Source organism: Telmatherina bonti (genome assembly GCF_933228915.1).
Source record: "Telmatherina bonti genome assembly, chromosome: 21".
Taxonomy (NCBI): domain Eukaryota; kingdom Metazoa; phylum Chordata; class Actinopteri; order Atheriniformes; family Telmatherinidae; genus Telmatherina; species Telmatherina bonti.
In genome coordinates, this window is record NC_136630.1 from 8,433,685 (window position 1) to 8,458,929 (window position 25,245).

General features: G+C 37.6%; 2 protein-coding genes across 2 annotated transcripts in view; both read left to right on the forward strand.

Moving 5' to 3' along the window:
- Positions 1 to 1,568: 1,568 nt before the first annotated feature.
- vps25 (vacuolar protein sorting 25 homolog) lies at positions 1,569 to 9,454 on the forward strand. The gene is made up of 6 exons (XM_079261430.1): positions 1,569 to 1,656; positions 2,963 to 3,108; positions 3,509 to 3,562; positions 3,649 to 3,737; positions 7,124 to 7,199; positions 8,649 to 9,454. The coding sequence occupies exons 1-6, from the start codon at positions 1,610 to 1,612 to the stop codon at positions 8,759 to 8,761; spliced, it is 525 nt and encodes a 174-aa protein (XP_079117556.1). The 5' UTR covers positions 1,569 to 1,609; the 3' UTR covers positions 8,762 to 9,454.
- An 810-nt stretch (positions 9,455 to 10,264) lies between these two features.
- wnk4a (WNK lysine deficient protein kinase 4a) overlaps positions 10,265 to 25,245 on the forward strand; it is a 50,382-nt gene continuing 35,401 nt past the window's right edge. Inside the window, exons 1-2 of the mRNA XM_079261421.1 lie at positions 10,265 to 10,400; positions 10,609 to 11,277. Of these exons, the coding sequence (XP_079117547.1) occupies positions 10,642 to 11,277 (636 nt within the window). The 5' untranslated portion in view covers positions 10,265 to 10,400; positions 10,609 to 10,641. The remainder of the gene's footprint in view (positions 10,401 to 10,608; positions 11,278 to 25,245) is intronic.

The window sequence follows — 25,245 nt, forward strand, 5'->3', positions numbered from 1 at the left end:
TAGCGAAAAATTCTTTGTTAATAAAAATAACTTTGTTTAAAAAAAACAAGCAGGTCTGGACATCAGTGTGTGGCTAAGATCTATTACATGTACAGTGAACATTATAGATTTATGAGACACCAGGGTCGAGTCTGGAGTATTTTAGATGAGGGAAATCAAGGCTAGGGTGCAGACTGGGAAAGGGGTGCATGTAAATGATGAGTAAAATATTTCAAAAGAAAGAAATGCTGCATTTCCATTACAGTTTTTCTCCAAATAAAAGTAATATTTGTAAAAATTTGACCAAATTGAATTGAGATTTGCATGTGTTTCCACTACAGTGCATGAGCCAAAGTTTATGTTCTTTACATAAGCTGGATAATCTTGTCTGAAGGATGAGATTTTAGCCAAGAAGCATTATTTTGGAGTTTTCCATTTGCTGCAGAGGATTTTCCAGGACTTTGTGAAGCCCTTCTCTTGCTAAGCTTTGAAATTAATTTACGGAGTTGTGGTGATTTTATGACTTTTCTCTTTCATAAAAAGTAAACTGAAAAAACAAACATATATCACAAATATAAGCTGCTTATTTAAAGGCTTTTTTATAGCGTGTGTCACATTTTATATCTAGGTTTCTGATATTTCTTATGAAGTTTTATAAAGTCAAATCAAACTTAATTGGACTTAATTACTCAGTAGTACTAACTGCATTTACTTGTTCTTCATTCTTATGTTATTAGTGAACTCATGAAAGGAAGTGAAGTGTCACCAGAAAGATGCACAAAAAAGATAAAAGAACCATGAAGCATGACATATATATATATATATATATATATATATATATATATATATAGTTACTATACCTTTTACATTGGTGTTTGAATGTAAGCATTCGTATTGTGCAGTCTTCTCTGCACAATTCGCCCCAAAGTCCTGAGAGTTGTCTTTAGAACAACATTACCCTTTCATTATTTTTTCTTAATTCCAACTTTAAAAGACTTAAAGCTCTGGAAAAATCAAAGAATAAATCACTAGAGTACTGCCTGACTTATTCAGATGAGACTGGGCTTACTTAGATGATAGCGTCTTCAACCAACAAGCCGATTACAATAATCAAACTTAAAGACACTTAATCATTAAGGTGAGCCAATTTGCATTTTGCTTTTGTTAACCATTTTTGTGGTTTAACTGCAGAAAAAAAAAAAAAAAAAATTGTTGTTTTTTTTTTAAATTTAAGAATAAAAATCTAATACTTAAGTAGATAATGCACATTTTAGCTTCCAGTAATTGCAAATTCATGAAGACACATTTTGATAATGGTTCATTTTTTATTTTAAATGTTTTAGTCCATGGTAATTTTTCAGTTGTATTGTGAATTGCATTCATATTAAATAAAAGACAATTCCACGCAAATTATTACATTAAAACATCAATAAAATTTTTTCCTAGTTTTCTTGTTTGATAAAAAGTAATATTTTATTTTATTTTATTTTATTTTATTTTATTTTATTTTATTTTATTTATTTTATTTTATTTTATTTTATTTTATTTTTAAGTCCGTGTAGCTTGTCGGAACAATTTGAATGGTCGGACACGCTTCCGGAACCTGTCAGCCCTGAACACCACAACTGCAATGAGTTTTGAGTGGCCCTGGCAGTACAATTTCCCACCGTTTTTCACGTGAGTCAAATGTTTTTATCGTTCTTTAAGAAACAAAAGCTAAGTATGTTTATTGACTGTCAATATTTCTTCATAATTGACCCGAAGTGCGCAGATTTGCAGGCTAGCATCACGTTAGCGAGCTAATCGGCTAGTCTACACAGATTGCTAAGGAAGTGAATTTACTCTCAAAGGTTTTCTGGAAGATTTATGTGAAATAACTCCTCTTGACTTGCGTCAAAGACTAATTGAAGTTCAGAGGTTTGCGAATATCATATAATAATAACATTTAGATAAGGTGTTGTTAGTGTTTTAAGGGGGATTTGTTTTTATATGATCGTTAAATGTAGTTTTCACCTCAGTTTTCTCAGCACTCCTGTTCATTTTGTTTGCAGGTTTCGTCAGATTTTATCAAGAAAAAACCTTTAGTCTTGATAACAAATTAAACAATGAGTCAGTAATTAAATAGAGACGAGATACTGAGAAAAACATTTCGTAAAGTGTAGCCTGGAGATCACATGGCTCCCTGGAAAAGTTGCAGGCTTTTGATACTTTTCTCAGAAATGTTTATTTATAATAGTAAAGACTGTCATAAGTCTGGACTAATGTGTCATAAGTGACACAACGATAAGTTTATGTATGCTGCACTTACACCTCCACACATCCTCATATGTTCACATGGTACTAAAAGTAGATTAAGATGATCCAATTAAAATTATTCATTTTGTTATTCAGGACGTCTTTGATGGCAAAAGTTAGAGTAATTTTTATTCCATAAATATGTAATATTCCCATTCAAAAAGCACAGCTGCTAAATTTAGCTAAACTGTCAGGGATAATGATAAAATATTTTATTATTTTAATCTAATTATCCTCACATCAGAGTGAGAAAAATAATAATTTGGGGACTTAAACTTTGGTTACAGTTAACATGGGGAAGCACATTCTCTTCCTGCAGTACTGGTAGCACAATTTTGTCTTATAATAAGTATTGTAAAGAGAAAGTACTTGTGTTATTTATAAAATGCACCTGTACAGCAAAGGCAACAGCTTCTATTATGAGATAATATATTACAGGGATAAGTGTAAACTTGATAAGTGTATCAAACTTGCTTTACTTAATATATATATTTAAAAAAAGTAAAAACTAACAAATTTGTTCAAAGGGATTATATGACAGAAAGTCTTTGTATGCATTAACACTCCATTTGTCAACTTCAAATACTGTTTGAATGTTTGTTTACTTTAAAAATGCAGAGAACTCACAGATTTTCTCATGTTTTTGGAACCATCCTTTACATCTTTTGCTTTGTCATGTTGTGGACAGACTACAGCCCAATGTTGACACAAGACAAAAGCAGTTGGCAGCCTGGTGTTCCCTGGCTCTGTCCTACTGCCGGCATCACAAACTCTACACCCTGGATGTCATGGAGGCACAGGAAAGCCCCGTGTTCAACAACAAGAAGATAGAACGTATCCTAAAAAGTCCGACTGGGAAGTCAATGCCAGACTTTTACTCCTTTTTTTTCAACAGTTCTAACAATATATGATTGAAAATGCAAAACATTTTTTATGTCTTCAGGCTAAAATAGTTAAATATAGATACATATATATAGATGAATATATATCTATACATAAGTATAGATACTTGATTGGTATATGTAAATCCACAAACAGGATATTAATGTTGACACAAATGACTGACTTTATATTTTACAAGCCTTTTAAGACACGACCATGTCTGTTGCTGCCCTTCATATCACTGCAGAATATACAACTCTTGTCATTTTTAGTTGATATTTCCTTCTGTTTAATTCTGATATAATATAAAAGTACATTTTTGCAGTATTTGCTGCCCTTAATGCATTTACAGGAAAACTGTCCATGGAAGCTATTCAAGTTGTCTTTGAGGAATTGAGGAAAAAAGGTAAATTTGACTTTATCTGAAGGTTTGGAAGACAGAGGTTAGAAGTTATAAGCAATTTTTATTTTGTCTGTAATGTCTGACTTCAGGCAACCTCGAATGGCTGGACAAAAATAAGTCTCGGTGTTTAGTCATGTGGAGGCGACCGGAGGAATGGGGCAAATTAATATACCAGTGGGTGAGTCATGAACTGTACCTTCTTGTTCATTCATAAAGTCTGAGAAGAAAGCTGAAAGTGTTGTATCCATTGCTCCAAGAGTTTAATGTAGCTGCTGTCACATGTTATTAGTAATCATTTCTCTTACCATTTCACTGAAACGTGAAAATAATTGTGTCACAAAAAAAGTGAAGAATCTGCCTTAAATGAGTAATACTCTCCAAGCATTTAACAGCATTGCATTAGCTGCATCACAGCCAGTCTTCTGCTCCAACCTGATATTCTAATAGCCATGCAAACATGAGACAAAGTTTCTTTATTTCAATTTAATTCATTTCTTTCATTCACGTTTGTGATTAAAGATATTTTTTCCTTCATAAGGGTAGATTTCACCAACATATGCCAGGTTTTTTTTATTAGACAGCGTTTTGGACGTAGATTTCAGAAAGAACAACAGGATGAAACAGGATTTTATTACAATCATTACGTCCTCTTTTTGTATAAAATTTAATAAGTATTTGTCAAAACAACACCTGAACCAAACTTCAGATTTGTCCTCCGTATTTATCATTATTCGTGAAATTCAGCTGTTTACTGTCCTGCAGTGTTGCATCACCGTCAGTCAAATTTAATAAGTAATGCCATCAAAGTCAGATCAATGACGCAGTGGTAATCTGATTACTCTCTTGCTTTTATGCAATAGCTGTTTGTTGTGGGTGAAAACCTGATTTTTTTCAGGACAGCCATGGTTTTATTTTTGTCTACCAAGCAGGATTTAATAAGACATACTTGGGTTTAACTGCGCTTTAAAAGTCAGAAGCATGTTTATTTCAGCTCAGCTTTACGTTTGTAGGTTATGTTTGAAATAAATGATAATATTTCTCAAATCAGTGGGTTTTGACTGTCAGAGCATCGTGGCTTTATCGGTTTCATCTACACAAAGTCAAGCTGAGGAGGGGATGCATGGCTGTCTTCAAAAGACCACAAGTTTGAACACATATTAACTGATGTAGAGATTAAAAAGTTGCATGTTTTCCTTCGCTTGAGGGAAACATTAGAGGCTTGTAATGAATTAAAGTCCATTATACAGTGTGTAAAAACACAGAGAGAGCCTGGTAGACCATAGTGGCCAAAGAAGTCTTGAGGTCTGATAACATGATCTATACTTTTACCGAATACTGACTATTAAAAATGATCAAACAAGTGGAATTTTGTATATATTGTACCCTTTGACTGAACTGGAAATATGAATGTTAATATAGAAAATTAGTTGCAACATGAAAACCATCAGTCATTGTAAAAACATTGATTGTCCCCCTTGTTCAGTCTTTGCACTAAAAGTTTGTCTGGTAGTTGTGTAACCTTTAATATTATAACAGCAGACATAAATTAATGTTTATGCAGAGAAAACATCAGAAAAAAACTTGGAAATGAAGCATTTCCACTATCAAATACACGACAGATCAAATGCAGATTGTATTCCAGTCCCTGAGAATCAGTAAAGTTCATGCAGGTAGTCTGAAAAAAGCCAGAGGATCTGACTTGAAATGCTCTTTCACATCTGAGAACCCTTTCAGTCTGAATACCTCATCGTCTGTTGTCTAAATATCACCTTATCTGAAAGTAGATGCACCATTGTGCAGAAAAACCACTTTGTGAGCTCCAGTCTTTATTTACATAAATTGTCACTGTGGCTTAAATTGTCATTTTAGTAATTCATTTAGTTTCACTGTGATCATCATTATTATGATACTAATCAGGCTCACTGTTAAAATTGAATCCTAAAATGCAGTTGCCGGGTCTAGTTGTGGTATTTTTCTTTTTTTTAATATTTTCATTTTTGTTCTTGCATAGATAACACACCTTGGGAGTAATACAACATCTCTAAGCAGCAAAATATCTGCACACAAATATTCATAAAATGCTTGGTTACTTATACATCACCAGTCATTATTTGTATTTAGCAGACTTGGGCATTAGTTTCTCTTAGTTTTGTCTGTTAGTATTGTAAAGTTCTTGTATACCAGGTGTATCTGCTTAAAGCCATTTTCTAGTCAGGGTTTTCTTAGCTGCCATGCAGATGATCCTTAATAGGTGATTATCTGGTCGAGAACTTATATTGGGAATTTCCAAATTGTGGTATTTTAATGCTGGATGATCAACGAAAGGATTGTATTATTACAGTAACGTACAAGACATTTCCAGTCAGGCTGACCCCTCGCTGAAAGATTCTGGTATGAGCCAAAATGGCTGTTAGTCCAGACTGCAGCACATTACCTGCACAGAATGAATTTAGATTAATAAAACCAAATCAACAGAGGGTTCAGCCACGATAACTGGAAAATCCCAACTCAATCAACTGTCGTAAGTTTCATGAAGCAGCCCTCTGGTGGAAGTTTTCATATAAACAAATCAACAAAATCTGTGTTTGTAGACTAACATTCAGTTGTTGGTGCCTCAGGTAATAGTATGTAATATAGGTCTATGCATACAGTGTGCAAACAAAATAGCAATGTTGTAATATTCTTATTATATATATATTTATATATAATTACTATAACAAGTATTACTAATCAGCACACTCACACACACTCACTGTTGATGTTCTCCTATGTGAACTCAGGTGTGACTTTTGCAACACACAGTTTTTCAGATGTCTTTGCACAAATGAATGTTTAGTTTTAAGAAGCGATGTGTGCCTTATGATATCAACAGATTCCATAATGACCATAAGTGATTTCAGTTTTTACATATATATATATTCTTTGTGTTTGGAAAATGTTTGAGGTTTTTCTTCCTGTAAGCAAAAGCAGTGCAGGTTTATTTCTGGAGCACATTTCATGTTCAGGACAAACACTTCACATCAGACATGAAAAGCATCACAGCAGGGTGGAAAAGAAACATTACAGAGGAATTAAAGAATTAAAACAAACTAAAAAGAATTTTAAAAAATTCAATAGAAACAAGCTGAAGTACGGAGAAACATACAAGGGAATACATGTAGTGAGGTTGATATGATACAGACGTCAACAGGAAATACATCATCAGCTTCATCATCACTTTAACATAAGCTGACTTCTTTTTAAAAAATTGACATGATTTATGTTAAAATGTTTGAAGATAAAAGCTTCAGATCAGCTGGAGAAGTCAGAAGGCTTTGAGGAAAATATGCTGCAACATAACATAATATTTAATAACATAACATGTCATAATACCAATAATGACAATATAACATGCTGCATGTTTCATACTTCAGTTATCACAGAAAGAGAAACTATCTCTGCAAAATCTTATTCTAAACAAAACAAAGTAAAAAGATTAAATGTTAAAAGCTGTTTATTTATTTTCACTCATCAGAAGAAGACTTAGAGAACTGAATGACTAAACTTTTTTCTTTTTTATTATAGGTTTCTAAAAATGGCATGGTCAACTCTGTGTTTACACTTTATGAGCTGTCCAATGGAGATGACACAGAGAGTGAAGGTAAGAAATTCTTTAATGATTTTTCATGAGTTTTGTTGTTTGAAATGCTGAATCAGATTTTATAAAGCCAAAAATGATCAATAAAGATGGATGAATAATGTAAAAACAAACATATTTCCTTTTATCTTGTTGAACTGTGGTATATTTAGCTTCATATTCTTCATTTCAGTGACTTTGACAAGGTCATTTCTCTTATTTTCTTCTGTGATGGGGATGTGTGAAGAACTTAAAGCAGTCAGAAATCTCTGTTTGGAAAAATGTTGAAGATTTGCGGCAACTTTTATTTAATAAACATTTGAACTAATTTTACTCCACATCGCTTTTGCATCAGACAATTATCTATTTGTTTGTTTCTTAACCAAGAATGACAATTTTGCTACGCATTATCGCAACGATTATTATTGTTGGGAAAACACATGATCAGTTGTGAGTCACAACTGATCATGTCTTTTCCCAGTAATACCAACTATAAGACAGTAAAGTCAGTGTAAGGTGTGGAAAACCTGAAACATCTTCTACAATTTAATTCTTTGCAAACGCATATCAGTAAGCAACTCAACGGCTGACTAAACTCGCTGATCATTAGCAGGAGAAGTCATCCAGTCGTGATGCAATCAGTTCTGCACAATAACGCTGTTTTTCATCAGAGAAAAATAATAAACATGTAGATAAACATCTGACATGTTGTTGTTTTTTTGTTTTTTTTGTCATTCACTTTTTTTGAGGGCCGATTTGTTTCAGATGGTAAAATTGTGAGCTATTATCTTAGCTCCCCTTCTTCAATTTCTCCCTGGTTCTCTGAACTTACTCATTATTACTGCAAGTTAAAAAACTCATACTTCTAAATATGACAACCATACTTATGGGAATTTAAAATTACTGTAAAACAAGCCAAAATATAATGACTGTGCTGGGATAATATGCTGTTGGTCTAAAAGAAAAAAAACTTTTAAGGCGCATTATGTAACTTTTTGACCTGAAAACTTTGCGTTACGGACTTGTTCGATGACACCGTGACATCAGTTGTGTGCATTTCTGGAGCTCCGAGGCTGAGAAACCACACCATACAACTTTATCATCCGGGACGCTGCGTGATGTTGCAGCAGAGTTGGCAGATTTGAACACGCAACGTCGCTGCAAATAAATACAAGAAGATGAAAAGAGAGAAAGGGACAAAACAAGAGTCACTGTAAGCTCATCTTTTGCAGGCTGGAGAGAGCTAACAGGTCAGGTAGGATGCAAGATTGGGGCTGAATCAGCCGTCGATAGCGGGCGAGTTTCGGGAAAATGGCATTTCTCCTTCATTGTGTTCAAATTCAGTATTTGCTTTCCTTCTAACATGTACCAGACTCTGATATGGGCTTCTGTTAGGTATAACTATTGCTTGATTTGTCTCTGAGCGATTGTAGTATTTTTGCTGCGCTTCATTTCTGTCAACGTTTCTTTCAGAATTCCACGGTTTGGAAGAGTGGATGCTGCTTCGATCCTTGCAGGCTTTACAAACAGAAGGCAAAGCAGAGATCATCACCATGGATGATGGGAAAGGTGTCAAATTCTTCTGAAACGGTGCTGGGATCCCTCAGTCTTTCTCAGAGCCCTCATACTTTTATCTTACTGGAAAATTTTAAGATTCAGCCGTGTAAGGCTGCACAAGGTGCCCCTCCATGCCCGGCCTGGTGGATGCTGGTTCTGTAATTGTTGTTGCCTTTTTTTTTTTTTTGGTTCAGAGCCTCCTCTTTCTGGAAGAGAACCAAAAAGAGTTCCAAGTGTTTGGGGAAGAAAGGAGCATCTGAGGTGACAATGTGTTTAGAGTTGTCGCAGGTGGCTTTTGTTGCGATTTAAACATGCAATGAGTCTTATCAGGGGACTAAAAACGAACATATCTGAATACTTTCGGGAAAGTTTTCTCTCACCCAGCTGAAACATAACTCCATCATTGAGAATGCATCTCTTTTTATTTCCAGATTTAGTGTATATTTGTCGTCGGACCTTCTTCTGGCTGTTTTTTTTTTTTTTCCTCTGTCCCAGCCGGACATCCCAAAGAAATCCCAGAACACAACACCAGAGGAACTTTTCATTTTCCAAATAAATGCTTACAGAAGAGGAGCACCACGGAGACTCGGCTCGACTCGGCCAGGTGTAATAACATAGCTGACTCCATGTACAGATTACTGTCATTCTTTTATTGTGCTGTAGCTACTGTGACGCTCCTGTTATCCTTCTCTGTCTACATTAAACCTCTTTTTTTTCATATCCTGTAGGACAATAAATTAAAAATTTGTAAAAAAAAAAATTAAAAAAATTACTTGCCTTTTTATTTTTATTTCATGTCTCAAATTCTTTGAATAGCTTTTGATGGTGTGTGTGTAAACATAAATGTCAACAGCCTGGCACTGTTTGCATACGTGGAGCTGGTCTGATCTTTCCATGCTGAATGACAGCAGCCTGGATGGTCCGCTCACATCATGTGCTCTGTGTTCCAGCCTGAGGATGATACAACTCCAAGGAATCATGTGTGTGTTTGCTGATAAACCCTTGTGTGAGCTCTTGTGGGACAGGTGGGGTTCAGCGTGGCCTTGGCTGATAGTGGTGTCCTGTTTCAGAAGCGGCTGCTGTGCGTGATGTGGCTCCCCCTGCAGGTCAGGCACGCTCACCATTGCCCCCCTTGGGCCGCTTATCTCACTCATCCAGGCCAATCAAATGACCCATCATTTGTACCAGTGGTTCAGAGGAATTTAATGGGAGTTTCGCTGCAAGAAGCTGCGCTTACGCAAAAGCTTTGGAGTTAAAACGAAAAGGTCTGCGGCACCTGTTCAGGTAATCAGGCTTTAAATACGATCTAAATGTGCTCCATTTTATTTCTTTATTAGAGCAACAGTTAGTTATGATAAACCACTGATCTTATTGGGAAAGTATTTGAAGAATTTAGTGGTTTTTAAAGCGTTTTGGTTAACCAACGCAGCTCTAATCACAATCTAATTACTCTCTCTAAGCGCGTCAAGGGGGTGGAGTCAGGAACGCGCACCGCGCTCAGGACGCACAACCCACCACAGCTTTGTTGATATTGGCAACTCCGTCCTCTGGCAGGAGGTTAAGGCTTAAGTCTTTGGAAAGAGAAGACCGTGAATTATTTTGGCAGAAACATGCATTAATGCGCGCTTTGCTTTCCCAGGAAATGGATCTGCGCATCGGCTCTAATAAGTAACTTCATTTCTTTTTTCTTTTTTTTTTTATGCTGAAAAGTTATACAAAATATGTACAATATCTACAGATAGTGGCAGATCGCATGTTAAAGACTATTTTAGTCGTGTTTTGTTGCGCTGAAGACGCTGACTTTAGTGGCTTCATGGAAACATGAACATCATGTAACGGTGCTTTGTTGTTTTAATGTTTTTTAATGTTCCTACAGGCTCTAAATCGGGAAGGCGTTGTACCTGCCACAATGTCTCATGCACAAGTTGAGATTCCTGGACGAGGATTCCCAGGCCTCTCCATGGATATGACCGAAGACTGCCTGTCCCGGGTCCCATCCATGCTGAGGACGCACGGCTTGGGCGCGCGGAGAAATTCTTACGGGCTGCAGAAAATAAGTATGGACATTGATTCGCCTCTTTACAGCGGTGCCCTTTCCAAAGCCTTGTCCTGGTCAGCTGAAAATATCCTGACGCTCACCGAGTCCAGAGCAGAGGACGAAAAAACTGAAGATACTCCGCCATCGTCGTCTTCTCTCGTTTCCAGCCCGGGGACCAGCACCAACACACCCGACAGCAGGCAGAAGACCAACACCGGCTGCCCCGAAGGAAACTGGGATCCGGTTCCGAGATCAGCAGCTCAGGATGCCAGTTCGGACTCTGAAAACGAACTTCAAAATAAACAAAACAAGATCTTGTCCCGCATCTCGTTTGATAGTCAGTGGGAGCAGGAAGAGAAAGAGGACGTGGAGACCAAAGCTGTGGCAACTTCTCCTGATGGAAGGTATCTCAAATTCAACATAGAGATCGGAAGGGGGTCTTTCAAAACTGTCTACAAAGGACTGGACACGGAGACCACCGTGGAGGTTGCATGGTGTGAGCTACAGGTAGGTGTTCTTCTAACCAAAAGCAAGCTATAAGTCTTTTCATTTATTAATTAGTTGATATTAAGGGATGAATTTCCCTGTTATTTACACTTGCAAAGATTATTCCAGAGTAAAGTACTACATCCCTAGCAGCAAACCCAAGTCAAGCACTGCACATAGTCTGATACTTTCCCTGCTTTACTGACCCACTCAGCTCTAATTCCTGCCTCAGGGCATCAGTGTTGATGTAAAGCAGCTAATCTACTGAATATTATTCCTTGCTGACCTTGAGCTGGGCTGTGTCAAGCCCTTGCATGGCAACCCAGGTCATCTTGTTGGCAGCCAGCTCCAATTGAACCACCCTTATGATCCCCTCTAATCTCTTTTTTCATTAACAACCAGTGACACCAATGCTCTCCAAATGCCTTAATTGCAAAGAAGAGAGGAGAGGAAAAGATCATTTATATACAGCGCTGATGATCTGTCACCGGAATTTGTGTGGAAGAATGACCCATTTATGCACTGTCATGCTTCCATCTACTTTGTTATCTGGACTTGTAGGGAATCTGTGCACATATGGGACATGAAAACATGAAGTAAGGCTAATTTGTTGTGGTGTCAATGTTTTCTGTGCCACAAGGTTTGGCATGCAGGCAGCAAACAGCCTGGGGAACAGCTGCCTCTTGCTTACATGGTTTGATAGCACAGTGGTGGTAGATTTAAAGATTTAAGGCTTAACTCCACCCCTAAACATTTGCCTTTGTGTGTGACGTGCATCAGTGTTGCTATCTGGCAGCCATGTGAGCCTTCTTAGGCACGAACATTAAATTAATTGCTTTTCAACAATTCATTTATTGATGAGTGGACTCATAGAGGAGATGGAAGTTGTGTTCAGATGTAGCTGCTCATAAATGCATGCTTTATTTAATTATACATATTAAAAAAAATGTTCTGTGTTTAAGCTATGCAGAAGACACTGCAGTGCAGACATTTGGGGATTAGCTGGAGACATCGGTCTCAAGAGTCCACCTGTCAGGTCGTACAACAGGTGTCTGTTCAGATGGAGCAGATGCAGAGTCACTCCCAGGCTGTTCTGAGAGGCACAGAAAAACCTTTTGCCTCCACTGTTACAACACAGTCATTGATATTTCATCTTCTGCAATCTAAAACAGTTGGGAATTTATCACAATTTCTGGTCTGACATTTAAAAAAAAAAAAAAAAAAAGCTATTTTGATTTTTTTTTCCAGAGTGGAAAAAGAACAGCTCATTTTTGTTGCTGCTTCTGTGGCCGTGGGCCATTTTGGAAGCAAGCATGCTATTTCATCTCTTTACTTCAGACATGAGCCCGGTTAATCTTCTTAATCACTCCTAATAAGCTTAAATGTGGCCATTGTTGATATGGTTACTGTTGTGATAAGTTAACCTCAAAGAGACAGACTCAGCTGCAGAGGCATCTCTGCACTGAAATCAGCCCACCGTCCTCTACATGTGCCCCGATGCTAAACGCCAAAGCCTGCTGTTGGCGGCTAAACACAATCCCCCCAGTAATGTTGTTGGAGCAGCAGCTGAAGGTGCGTCATCACAAGTCAGGTAGAAAAGTCTTAAGCTCTTTTAAATATGTATTACAGAGCCTAAGATGTAATCTGCAGGAAGTTAAGATCAGCTGTTCAGGATGTCAGGGGTTTAAACAATATCGGCTTTGCCTGATTACCACTTATGCAGATTAATCATAATTTTTTTAATGTGTTCTTCAGTGTGTGGTGTATTATGAACACTATTTTGCTGATTGCATGTCTGTGTGGGCGATGTCCACAAGTAGGTTTTGTTTTTGCAAACAGAAAGGAGACAAATATTGTGGGTTTTTGGGTGACATGCAACACCAAAGCGGTGCCGGGACTAAAGTTATAATAGTGCTGTAAAGGAGTTATTACTCACTGAAGTGAGCTTAAATTAGACTTCATGTCTTGGCTTTATCAAATTTCTATTATCATTTATATAACTTGTTTAATGTGGAGAAAGAGTTTATGTTGCACACGTTTCTTTGGTATTTAGAAACAGCATTGATGTTAAGTTTTTTCTTTTTTTAAAGCATCAGTGGGACGTAGCTACAGAGGCGGGTCTAAAAATGCAGCCCCGCCAGGCAGACAACGCTGCAGTTTAGGAAACAATGAGCTGATTATTAAAACTAAAATGGTCATCAAATGTAATGAGTAAAGCAAAATGTATAAAAGCAAGCAGCCAATTTGATTTATTTTTTTACAAACAGTTGTTTTCATTGGATGATCCTACATTGTTTGGCTTTAATAGCAGCTGCAGGAACACTTATACTTGCTTTGAGTCAAAACAGCTGTTTTATAAACATATATAACTTTGCACAGTTGTTTCATCAGGTGGCTTTTACGACTACTAAATCGTTTTCATTAAATATAAACCGTTTATACAGACAAATATGATCTCCCACAGAGGCAGTAGGTGAGATGAAGCTCTATGACTTCTGCATTATCCCCTTATTGAAGGACATCAGGTTTTTAATGATAATAATACTATTACTGGCATATGTGTCAGCTCATAAAACAAATAGAATTAGAGTGTGTAAATAAGTCAAATACCTTTCAAATACTTTAGAAAGTGTTGCCACAACACATTGTTCAGTAATAGGAAAGTAAAATATCCAACTTACTTCGTGGTAGTAATAATTGCTCTTTGGCCAATTTTGCAGGATTAACACCAAACACTTCTGCTAATTTTATTCATTTTTACTAAAATGCTCCAAACAGAGCAATTACATCATTTTCTAAATTCTTACATATCTCAACATTTTTTTATTTTAAAAAAAACAAATTTTTTTTTCTATTGTTTATATTTATTTTTCTTTTTTCTCCATTTTCGACAATAATTGCATTTTAGTTTTTGCCGCATTAGGAAACAGATTTTCCTCCCTCACATCCCTTTGTTCTTCCTTCATTCTACAAATCAATATTAACTACTTTATAATATCTGAATGGTGGGGGCGATACATTTGATAGCCCAAATGTGAAGTAACACATTTCTCCAGTTAGCTTTGACCCCTACTTCACATGCATACCTGATGTTTGAAATGCTGATTTATTAACCAGGTCTGTTCATATCTTTACATTCTCTGCTGTCCTTGCAAACGTGTTATTTTCAATGTGCACTTTTACAGTCATGCATACAATGTGACATTGGGGCGTATCTTGAATTAATAAAGAACTAAAGATCTGTCGAGCCACATGTGTGTAAGTTTAGCGCCTGGCACTGTTGCTAAAAGAAACAGGGCTTTAAAAGAATACCCCTTCTGACTGGCAGCTACCTAGCAACCCGTCCCCCCCTCCGATCCACAGGTGATTCAGGTACCATATAGGAAATGTAGACTGCGCTTTGAAGGGAATGTAGAGGTGTTAAAAAATGAATGAGCTGTTCTATTGTCCCTTTCACTTCCACACACACTCTGTTGGAATTGTGTTGCATAGAAACCAAAGTCACAGCTTTGTGTGTTGTACATTTGCTCTAGTACAAATCTAAATCCGATTGATTGTGATTTGTAGCTTGAATGTGCTTGAATCTCATGTACTATGCAGCGCATGTGACTGTGTATGCAACATCCCAGTGAGTTACTGAGTAACTGATAGGAATGAGAGCATTTAGGCACAAATCCTCCTTGGTGAGCCCCTTTAAAGGACATCGGTCGCACAACACCTGATCTCCTGGCAGTTTCCAGCATATCCCTCCACCTTGCACCAGACACTCAGCCAACTCTTATGGTTCATTTTAAACCCAAAGCAGCACATAATCCTCAGTCATACTCTATATAAACAGGCTATCCGTGCTAGATTGCACCTAAATTACCTGTATATATTTTTTTAAATTTTTTTTTAGCAAAATCACTTTTTATGAGGTACCTGCTTAATTCAAGATGGGATTGAGTGTATTTAAAAACACCACAGGTACCTTTTCATTGAGTCACATAATACAGGCTGAGGCTCAGTCTTGTGCTGATTGTAATATTTACAGTTATAAAAGTTAGTGTTGTTTTTATCGATGCTCATCATGTTTGAAGAGATTTTTCTTGGCCGATGCTTGTTTTATGTGGTAAGTAAGCTATTCCACAAACACACAACACTTGATACATATAGTGTGTCCAGCATGGCCTATTATTAATGAGCCATTCACTGGGGCCTGCTTAGTGTGATTGTTGTGTGTAAAGTTGAATGCACAGAGGATCTCATGCAAACATATAATAGATGAGAGGTATTTGGTTTGTTTTTGGCTTGTCTTGTTCCATTCAAAGACACTACTTCTATGTACTAGATTATACATTTAATAAGTAGTGAAGATTGTGATTTGTTGCTGATTTCTTCTGCATGTTAATGTCATTGGTTTCTAGGAAGCACAGTTGTCTTAGGGCAAAATTGAGGAAAGTGGGGGGTGGTATTTGAACGCTTACATCAGCTTTGAGCCATTTCTAAAGCAGTAAAAGGGGACTTATGTGGCGGAAGGAGCTATAAGCTGACACATTCAAGCTTCAGTTTTAAACAACAACAAATAAATCTAGTTTGGCGCAGCCCCAGACTTCTGTTGCCTCTTTCTGTCTCTTCTGCTGGACTGAGTTTCAGAGCACAAACCTTGCTGTGTAACCTTTATCTGAATGTGGGTAGTGTCCACTGACAAGCAGTGGGCTTCCTATCTGTTCTACTGAAGCCAACATCAACACTGTCTTTCCTTGTAGGGCCCGCAGCGTGGTGAACCCAGCTTATCGAGGTGAGCGCATGCTCTCCCAGGAGAAAGTTGAGGAGGCCCAAAACGTTAGCCTACATTTATACTGGGGAGCTCGTCACCTTGACATGGAGGCTGTTTGTTTTGTTTGCATTAGCTTCATACCGTTCTGAAAGGAAGGCTGCAATGGGTCGCTTGTTGAACGTGCACTGTACTGAAAGTGCTCTGAGTTGGTGATTGTTCTGCTGGATTTGGCTTGTCTGGATCAGTCCAGTTGAAGCTGGAACTGCATACCAGTGTCTCAGTGGCTGCTTTTGATGGTGTGTCGTTTTCTAATTTAGGGTGAATGCTGCAGGTACGAACATCAGCATGGTGGCTCGTTTTGTATGAGCCCGATGGCATCTGGTGTGTTTGTATGGAAACTAAAGCCCTAGTTACTGAGAAGGTTGGCATCTGTTTTTTGCTTTTTTTTTTTTTTTTACATGCTTGTTAGAGTATATGGTTCCTGCAACCTGCCGCTTGTGTAATCCATGCAGCGGGAGAGCGCTGGGATGTTTGCTGAGGGAGTAACAAAAGAAGTTACAGCTTTTGCAATGACGAGTGATGTTTCTCTTGTCTTTATTTCCTTTAACAAAACACTGCTAAATATAGCAGTTTGGAAGACATAATGTCGTATTTTTTCAGCATGAAGATGATTCTGAAGGGGCTGTTAGCTGAAAACTTGTCATATTGGTGTGTTGTCTGTCCTTAAAAACACCAAGGAAGCTGGACAAGTGGAGGACTAAAGAAGTGTCAGACTGTAGACAATCCATTAAAGCTGTGGTAGGTAATCTTACTCAGACATTTTTTATTACTCTGGGTGAAGTGGTTCCTCGTCCTGATAGTAGTCGATACAATTTGTAATCATGAATAATTATAGATACACTTAGACCCCTCAGTTTACTGTGAATCTGTAAAAACTCTGACCAATCAAAATGTTCAGACCGAAATGGAGTTGTTTATTTCTTATATTTCACAAGCTTCTTTTCCCAGCTCTCCTCCTTCCCCCTGCAGCACATACCTGGTAGCCACACCCTGCATATAAATAGCATGTTAGGATGAAAATACAAAGTAGTGAAGAAGAAACTCGGAAGGCAAACATGGCTGAGAAAATGCAGGAAGGATTTCTCTGACCTGGCTCGGTTTATTTGCCTCCTCTCGCTAAACAGCCGAGAAAGAGAAAATCGTTGGTGGAAAAAGCCGCAAAGTAGAAAAGCACTCGGAGAGCGCAAACCTCCGACAAGGCCTTTAAAAAATTTCCTGGATCCAAACGGTGATCCGGATCACCACCAAAACTAAATCAGTTCTTCCTTTTCATATTTTCATAAACTCCTGAAAATTTAATTAAAATCCGTCCATAACTTTTTGAGTTATCTTGAACACAAACAGACAAAAAGATAAAAACATAACCTTCTCGGTAGAGGGAAGAAAAAAGTCTTGGATCACGCGAGGAGCAAAACCAGAGGGGGAGGAACCAAGACAGGGTGCCACGTTCAACTCTTGCTACCTCCCCAACATTACCTACCCCAACTTTAAAGACCTGAGAGATCAGTCTGGACCCTTAGTTGACCGACTGTTCACTTAAACCTCATTCCCTACGTTTACATGGGAGTTTTAATTCCTCTTTAATTCCGAACAAAAGTTAATTCAGCTGTAAACTGACAAAAAACGAGCATGTAGACACTTAATTCCTAATGCAAATTTCTAACCAGAATTAAACTTTCCGATGTAAGTGTCTGGTTTATTTGCATTTTATTTCCGAACTATTTAATTCCTCTGTCATGTAAACCTTCATTCCGCTCTAAGTTTCTTCCGGTCGTTCTGAGCATGCTCGTTACCTTGTCCTGTCCCGATGACGCGCGTTGTTTTGCCTCCCGTGTTCGGTGGTCTGTCTTTCTTCTCCTTCTCAGTTGCTGCAAAAAGTGAAGTAGTATGCTGGTGTTGAGCTGGTACTTCAAAATTATTATCAAAATAGCGACAAAACTGGTAATTATTGTGTAGTTTGTACAAGTTACAGCTGAAAAGACGAGAAGCAGGGAGACAACTTTGATTGGACAGAGGGTGCAACTTTATTGCCCCCTCTGTCCAATCAGAACCCTTCCCAACCCGCCGCTCTAAAGAGGAATTAAGTGAGGACGCGTTTCATGTAAACCTTCATTCAGAATTATCATTTCTATGTAAACTCGTGGGAGAAATTGTTAATTTGGAATTATTTGATTCAGAATGATGAATTCTGAATTAAAAAACATAATGTAACCATAGCCGTAATGCAACAGGAATAAAAGGTTGGGGTATATCAGTGGCGACAGGTCTGATGGGGTGATGAACCATCCCCACAGGTGGGACCTCCACTTTATTGAAGCACTGTGGGATCATCTTAACAGAGAGCAGAAAAGAAGGTAGAAAACAACAAAAGAAGAGCTTCGGAAAGCCCTTTTACAAGCCTGGATAAGTATTCCTGAGAGCAGCTTAAATGACAGGAATGTTGAAGAACGAATTTGCTGGACAGTTTGCAAAAAATTGTTGCACCTTTTTTTTTCTTATTTTGCTAACTTTATAGAGAAAAATGATGCGGTGCAAACAGCACTGCAGTGCTGTGGAGCTGTTACTAACGAGATTATCATCAGCTTCTTATCATGATATGAAACATCATCAGTGAAACGCTGTTTTTCTATGTGACTCTTCCTGCCAACAGGAAAGATTCAGTAAAAGGAACAGATTTTTATATTTGTTTTGCCCTCCTTGAGATAAATTATTGGATCTGCTGTACTTTCATAAGCAGAAATGTGCCTTATCTCTGCTCTGTCGCTTCTTTTATCGGTTTCTTTCTCTTAATCAATTTTTTATGAGTGAGATTTCAGCAAGTCGTTCAGGTTTACTTAAAGCTATCCAGCTCATTGTAATAGCATACTGGTAACCCCAATGGAAGGCCTCTGTCTTGTTTCTAGATCTATCTTCAGAGATCCTTTTAAAATTACATCATTATCTCTACTTCTCAAGAACCTGTTGCATTCATAGTAATTGAGTTGGCTTTTTACTTGTACTGCACACACATCGGTGATGAACATACACGTGTTATTCTTCTCAGCTGGAGCAAGCCTTTAACTCCCAGATAAGCTCCGGCTGCATAACAAATCTATTCTTTATAAAGACTAGTATCCCAAATATATTTTAAGCCCCCGCACACAATGGAGCACAAGCAGGTTAATTACGTGACATTCTGTGTGAGATTGGACTAAAAAAAAAAAATCTCTATTTGTGTCAAGATGATATCTAATTTGAGGTATCACATGTGTTCACCCCCAGTTAAACTGTTCCAGCAGTTTCCACAAAAGCTGGGACACGATTAAGCCACATGCAAGTCATTAAACCTATTTTATTCAGTGAAATAAATGGTGGAAAATTATTTAACAGATTTAGTTTCAGTTTTTAAAAAGCTGGGACACGTGGAGAAATGTCGAAGGACACTCTTGATTCCGTTTTTTTTATTGTACCAGAGAGCCACAAAGTTTTTATCCATTGCTGTCTTTCTACATTAAGATAAACTAAATTTGACCTCATCTGGATGGTTCTAAATGTGTAAAATATACAGTTTAGTAAATTGATTACATTTCTGACAGATGCGTGAGCTAGCATGCCATAAAAAAAAGTCAGCTGTGTTCTGGTCTGTTTGCTGCGGTTCTTCTCTTCTTAAGCCTGCATGCATCCATCATATCCTGAACAAGCTTCAGATTTAGTTTTTACTCAGGGCATCTGCATGTTTGGGTAATTTTTTTATATTTAATATTTTCTTTGCATGATAATTTATAGCTAATTTAACATAAATCAACAATCCAACGTGGTTTGGAGCGGGTTTTGGAAATCTGGGTTGATGCCAACATTGATGCTGCAGATAATGATGTGAACAATGACCAACAATCAATACTGATTGTTTTTGTCATTTAACTTTTGTCTAATTATTTATCTCTTACTAAACAGAAAGGAAAAAAAAAACCTCCAGTTAAACATCGACCATTGCAGTCAGTTTTATCATATTTCCTGATTTGTGGCCCCCAAGCGCAATATTGATTGAACTTGGCTGATACATATCTGTGCTTCTTTAGTTATGGTTTTTTCATGTTTTGCACAACTTTTCAGTTCTTTTATTAAAGAAATTTAAATTGTATTGCAGGCTTTGAAGATAAAACACTTAAATGCATTATTTTTTAAAAAATGATTTCTGCTCTAGGTCGTCCAGCTTCCTCCCAACCACAAGACATGCATGTTAGATTAATTGTTATGGTTAATTGATCACTTATCACATGTAAGTCGCTTTGGATAAAAGCGACTGTAGAAGAGAATAGATTTTTTTTTTAAATGATCTACTTCTGCTATATTCACTTTGCTTGTTTGTTTGTTTTTTTGTTGCTGTTTAATTGATATAATACATAGCCATATTTTGTCATCATTAACTGCATTTCTATCTGACATTCTCTATCCAGACAAGTTTCTTGTTGCTTCATTAAGAATAGAGATAAGAAAAAAGCAAATAAATCCATTGTTGTGTCGTCTGTCTGTGAAAATCCAGCTCTCAGATTCTGATTGTAACAATTCTTGCAAAGTTTTAACTGGGCGGACAGGATTTAGCCCAACTGGTCAAATGGTTGCCATGTGGACAGAGGCTCCTTCACACAGCTGACCCAGGTTTGTATCTTACCCTGAGGTCCTTGTCTCTTACAGACTCTGCTCTCTCTGACCCCTTTTCCTGTTCAACTAGTGTCAAAGGCCAATGGAGACCAAAAAACAAATCTTTTAAAAAAAACACTTCATAATCAACCGAGTCAAGGATCAGTGTCCAGAAAAAAAAAAACTTTAGATTTGTTTGTTTTTTGTGTGTGTGTGTGTGTTTTTTATGATCTCTGCCTGAAGTTGATAATCAGATTGTTCCAGGGTCTGCTGGTGATTCCACGATGCAAAGAATAGCCACAAAATCCTTTCAGTGAAATATTAAGCCACAAAACTGTGGAAAACATCTCTCTTTCCTCAGCATCTTTAAACTTGTGTCACTGTACAGACATTAATTTGGTTTTAAAAAAAGAAAAACAGGGTCACTGCTACATGGACTCAAGACTCCTGCTTCCTAAACTAACCAAAGACCTGAGCTTTTATAGTTGTTGAGGTTCTGCAGCTGAAGCTGGCGAGGGAACACACAAGGTTACCTCTGGTCATTTCTGAACCAACCGTGTGTATCAAAGTGTGCAGGATGGAGGTGTTGGGAGTGTAAATATGCTCCAAGTCGCCATGTGAACCCTGGGATGAATTGGGTAATGGTATGTAGTAAGACCTGTTTGGGGCACAGCACCTTTCAGGACTTATGTGCAAACACTAATTTGTTTTCACAGTCAACAAAAAACACAAATTTGTGTTTCCCCTCTAGAATTAATTGGTCCTGGTTTAGTTCAGATTTATCTTTTTGCAACGTGGGTTTCTATATTTGCAGCTTTAATATGTTTGTCAATGTGATTAATTATTGGACACTTTAGAGCAACTCGTCAAGGAGTCATAAATCTTTCATGATGCTACCTTCCTGTGACATGGGGCACCACTTGCATACCACAACCTGATGAACTATATCCGGTTCTGGTTGCTAGTGGCACTTGATAGCACGTCCTTGTTTGTCAGGGTAACACTATGCTGCAGTCCGAGCTGAAGTGCACTGCAAATCAAGCAGTTACCAGGCATCTGCATGCGACATTTTGCTTTAGTTTGCTTTAGTTAGTCAGACCCTGAAGACCTAATCGTGAAGTACATAAGAATGCTGCAATTCTTTCTGCATAGCTGGAATTTCAAGAGCGTTTCAAAGGTTATCTGCTCCAAGCTCACAAAGTAATAAAAAAATAAAAAATAAAAAATGTCCTGAGATGAAAGCCCCTTGCTGCTGCGCTGGTTGAAGAGCCTGAGGCTCTCAGTGCTTTACAAGGCTTCAGTCTGATGCTCTTCCAGTCTAATCTCAGTCAAACAGCAGTTTCTAACAAAGCTCAACATATTGTCCAGATCGGAGTAACAAGCGTGGAGCATTTTTGTTTCCGAGCTCTCTGATCCACAGAAAGACGTAGTTTATTGCCTTGAATAATGACTAATAATTTGCACTTAATTTCCAGAGCCCACATCAGCCCAGTTTCTTATTTTGCCTTTTTGGGCAAAGATCCATTGGCCTGTTTAGCAGCTCACATTCTGAAATGCTAACAGCACCTTAAATGTTTTTACAATAAAAAAAGAAAAATAAAACAGGTAATTCATCTTTTGAGGGTTTTTTTTTTAACAACCTGGCAACCCAAAATCTCATTTCTATCTGGGTTATTACTAATCACTAAAGCATCATAAATACTTTGTTAACCTTTGATAAATCTTTGAATATTAACCTTTCTATAAAGTTAGCCCCAGTTCATGGAAAACTGGGTTTTTCCAGAACCTTTGTACATCTTTTACCTCTTGCACTGTAATAAATGCAGCTTTAAGTCGATGCATTCCCAAGTATGCATTTACAAGAGAAATAGCTGTAAACATTTGCCTTCAGTAGGCTTGAACGTTCCATACAAACACACATGTTCAAATGTTTTACTTCTGGTCTTTCTAACAGCTCCTGTTAAAAATAATGCACCCAGGAGGGACACACCTTCAAAACCTGTCAGATGTGAATTGACAGAAACTTGCTGAGACCTGTAGTCTCTTTACAAAAACCTTTCGTGATCGTAAACATTTAAAGGCAGTTCAGGTTTGCGGGGTTTATGGGTTCATCTGAAGAGGGTGGAATGTTACAGTATTTTCTGGTTTAAGTTCAGGCGCTTGAAAGGTGTTTTAAATGTTCAGATAGCCTTTTGCTCTCACAGCCACTTTGTCAGGAAAAGAATAATATTATTCAAACAGAATTTCAAAAGCATCAGATAAAAAGCAAATAACCAGAAAAAATGTGTGATGCGAGGAGAGGCTTATCGTGTTTTTTTGGCTGCTTCGACTGTATGTTTTGTCTAATCAGGTTTAAGAGCCCTGAGGTTTGCTTTGGCCCTTTATAGCCGTAGCAAATGTAATTATGGACTTTTACATTAATTATATTAGTCTGTGTAAAGCATAGTTTTCAACAGTAATGCTCAGTGTGGAAATGATAAATGTGTTTACAAAATAGACTTATGGAATTGCAAAAATCCACTTTTTTTTTTATTGTTTTCTTGCATAAAAGCTTCATTAAGAAGGTGTTAACACAGTTCAGCCAGGAGCAAACCGACAGCTACAGATATACCCCAACGGTTTCCTCCCAAAAAAACATTTTAGTCGAGAGATATTTATGCCAGTGAGGCCTTAGCAGGCCTAAAACTATTTGTACCTGATTGCATAATATGGTCAGATCCATTACAAAGCCCCCTTCCACCCCCTTGCTTTTCCTGCGAGTCATCATGTTTAACTCCTCGGCTCTGTTTGTTAAGACAATACTCTTACAAGCTGTGTCCTTTGGGCGTCTTGTGATCTTTCTGTGGTTAACTGGGTTTCCTAAAGAGGACAGAGAGTTTGTTCCTTTCACACTCATCCCCTGAAATGACCTTTGTGAAAACAGCTCAAACATGGCATGTAAGTAACGCAATAAAAGGCGATGATACAGCGCTCATGCATCGGAAGGAATGGAATGAATCGGGCATGTAGCATGTCAGGCAACATCATCCGTTTATGTCATCGTGGAACTCAATTCTTAGCTGGAAAAGCGAACAGATGATTGAAGAGAACACTGTAAAAGGGAGGAGGGCTGTTCTATACATGCGGAGCAACTGAGTTTTTAATGAGCTACTAAAAGCAAACACCAGACAGGTGAAGACTTGCTAAGAATACCAAAGTAAACAGACAATAAAAGATCTCCCTGCTCCCACATCGGCTCTCAAACAAAGCGATGCAATATTTCCCGATAAACCGCATGGCTATGCATTTATCTAAACAGAGCTGCACAGATAGATGGAGTCATTGTGTCTTTCTTGGCTATCTGATATTAAATTAAGAGGGATTATCCATAGATTTATCACATAATTATATAGTTTTTATAATTATAAAAAAAATGGGGGGCTTAACCGGATTAAAACAGATTTGCTTGATAAACCACTTTTCGTGATTAAAACACATAAGAGATAGTGTAATGCTGCAGCTAGATGGTAATTAGCTGGGTGCCAGAAGTCAAGTCAGGTTCTCAAGAGTGAGAGGCCTGTTTGAGTCCTCAATCCTTATGAGATTAATGGCTAACCTCCCCTTTGCCTGCTCCATTTACAAACTATGTCAGTTTTTCTTGGAATAAGCACACTGCCACCTCAGTTCTCACCTACAAACATCTAAATGCAACACTGTACCACTCTAAGTGCCTACGTGCGTGTTTAAACACAACGTGTGTCACTTATGGCAGGTATTCCAGTCTTGTAGTGGTGAAGTCAGCCTTTTTTTTTTTCTTTTTTTCATGTTGTCTATGACCTCAATCCTAAGCCCGTCGTCACAGTTGTTCAGTAGCGCTGCAGCAGTTCAGGTCTCTCAGGTCGTAAAAAGGTCCCGGTGAACTCTGGTCTTTATCTACAAGACTTCGTTCTGCAAGCCTCTGGGACGCACGAGTTATGGCCTGTTAGCAGCACTTTCAAAATAAGTCCATGACAGGAAGAGGGGTGAAGACATGCCTTTAAGTCCCTCAAGGGGTTCAGAGTGAGGTCAAGATAGATTTGTAGGTATGCAAAATGATCGTTTCCAGAATTCTACAGCAAGTTCTGGCTCATCACTTCATATAGTATGGTCAGTCTTGTCTGCTTTCCTACAACCGAGTGCTTCATATATTCAGTTAACTCACCTTTGTTTTGTTTTTTTAACTCGTCTATTGTTCAGTCTGTAAATATTTCAGATGTCAGAAAATTATTTCCCAGATTTTCTCAAATTGTTGGTTTTCTGCAGTCTGAAACCTAAAGATTCTTAATAAATCCAGTTTGTAATAAAAAAAGAAAACACATTTTATAACAAAAACAAAATCTTCCCTTATCAAATAACACATATTTGCCATTTTTCATATTTTAATAATGCATTAAATGCATTTTAATAAACAAAACCAACATATAAATAATGCTCGGTACCTTAAAACTGATTTTCGTTTGCCTGCAACTGGAAATAGTCTGTAAGCAACAGTGAAATCAGAGCAAGGCCTGTTGAAAATCCTTTTTTTAAAG

What these genes read in the sequence shown, in the direction of transcription:
- vps25 (XM_079261430.1), top strand. Translation starts at nt 1,610, where the DNA reads ATGAGTTTTGAGTGGCCCTGGCAGTACAATTTCCCACCGTTTTTCAC. An exon ending in CAACAACAAGAAGATAGAAC is followed by an intron (nt 3,109 to 3,508) that starts GTATCCTAAAAA and finishes ATGCATTTACAG; the next exon opens with GAAAACTGTCCATGGAAGCT. An exon ending in GCAAATTAATATACCAGTGG is followed by an intron (nt 3,738 to 7,123) that starts GTGAGTCATGAA and finishes TTTTTATTATAG; the next exon opens with GTTTCTAAAAATGGCATGGT.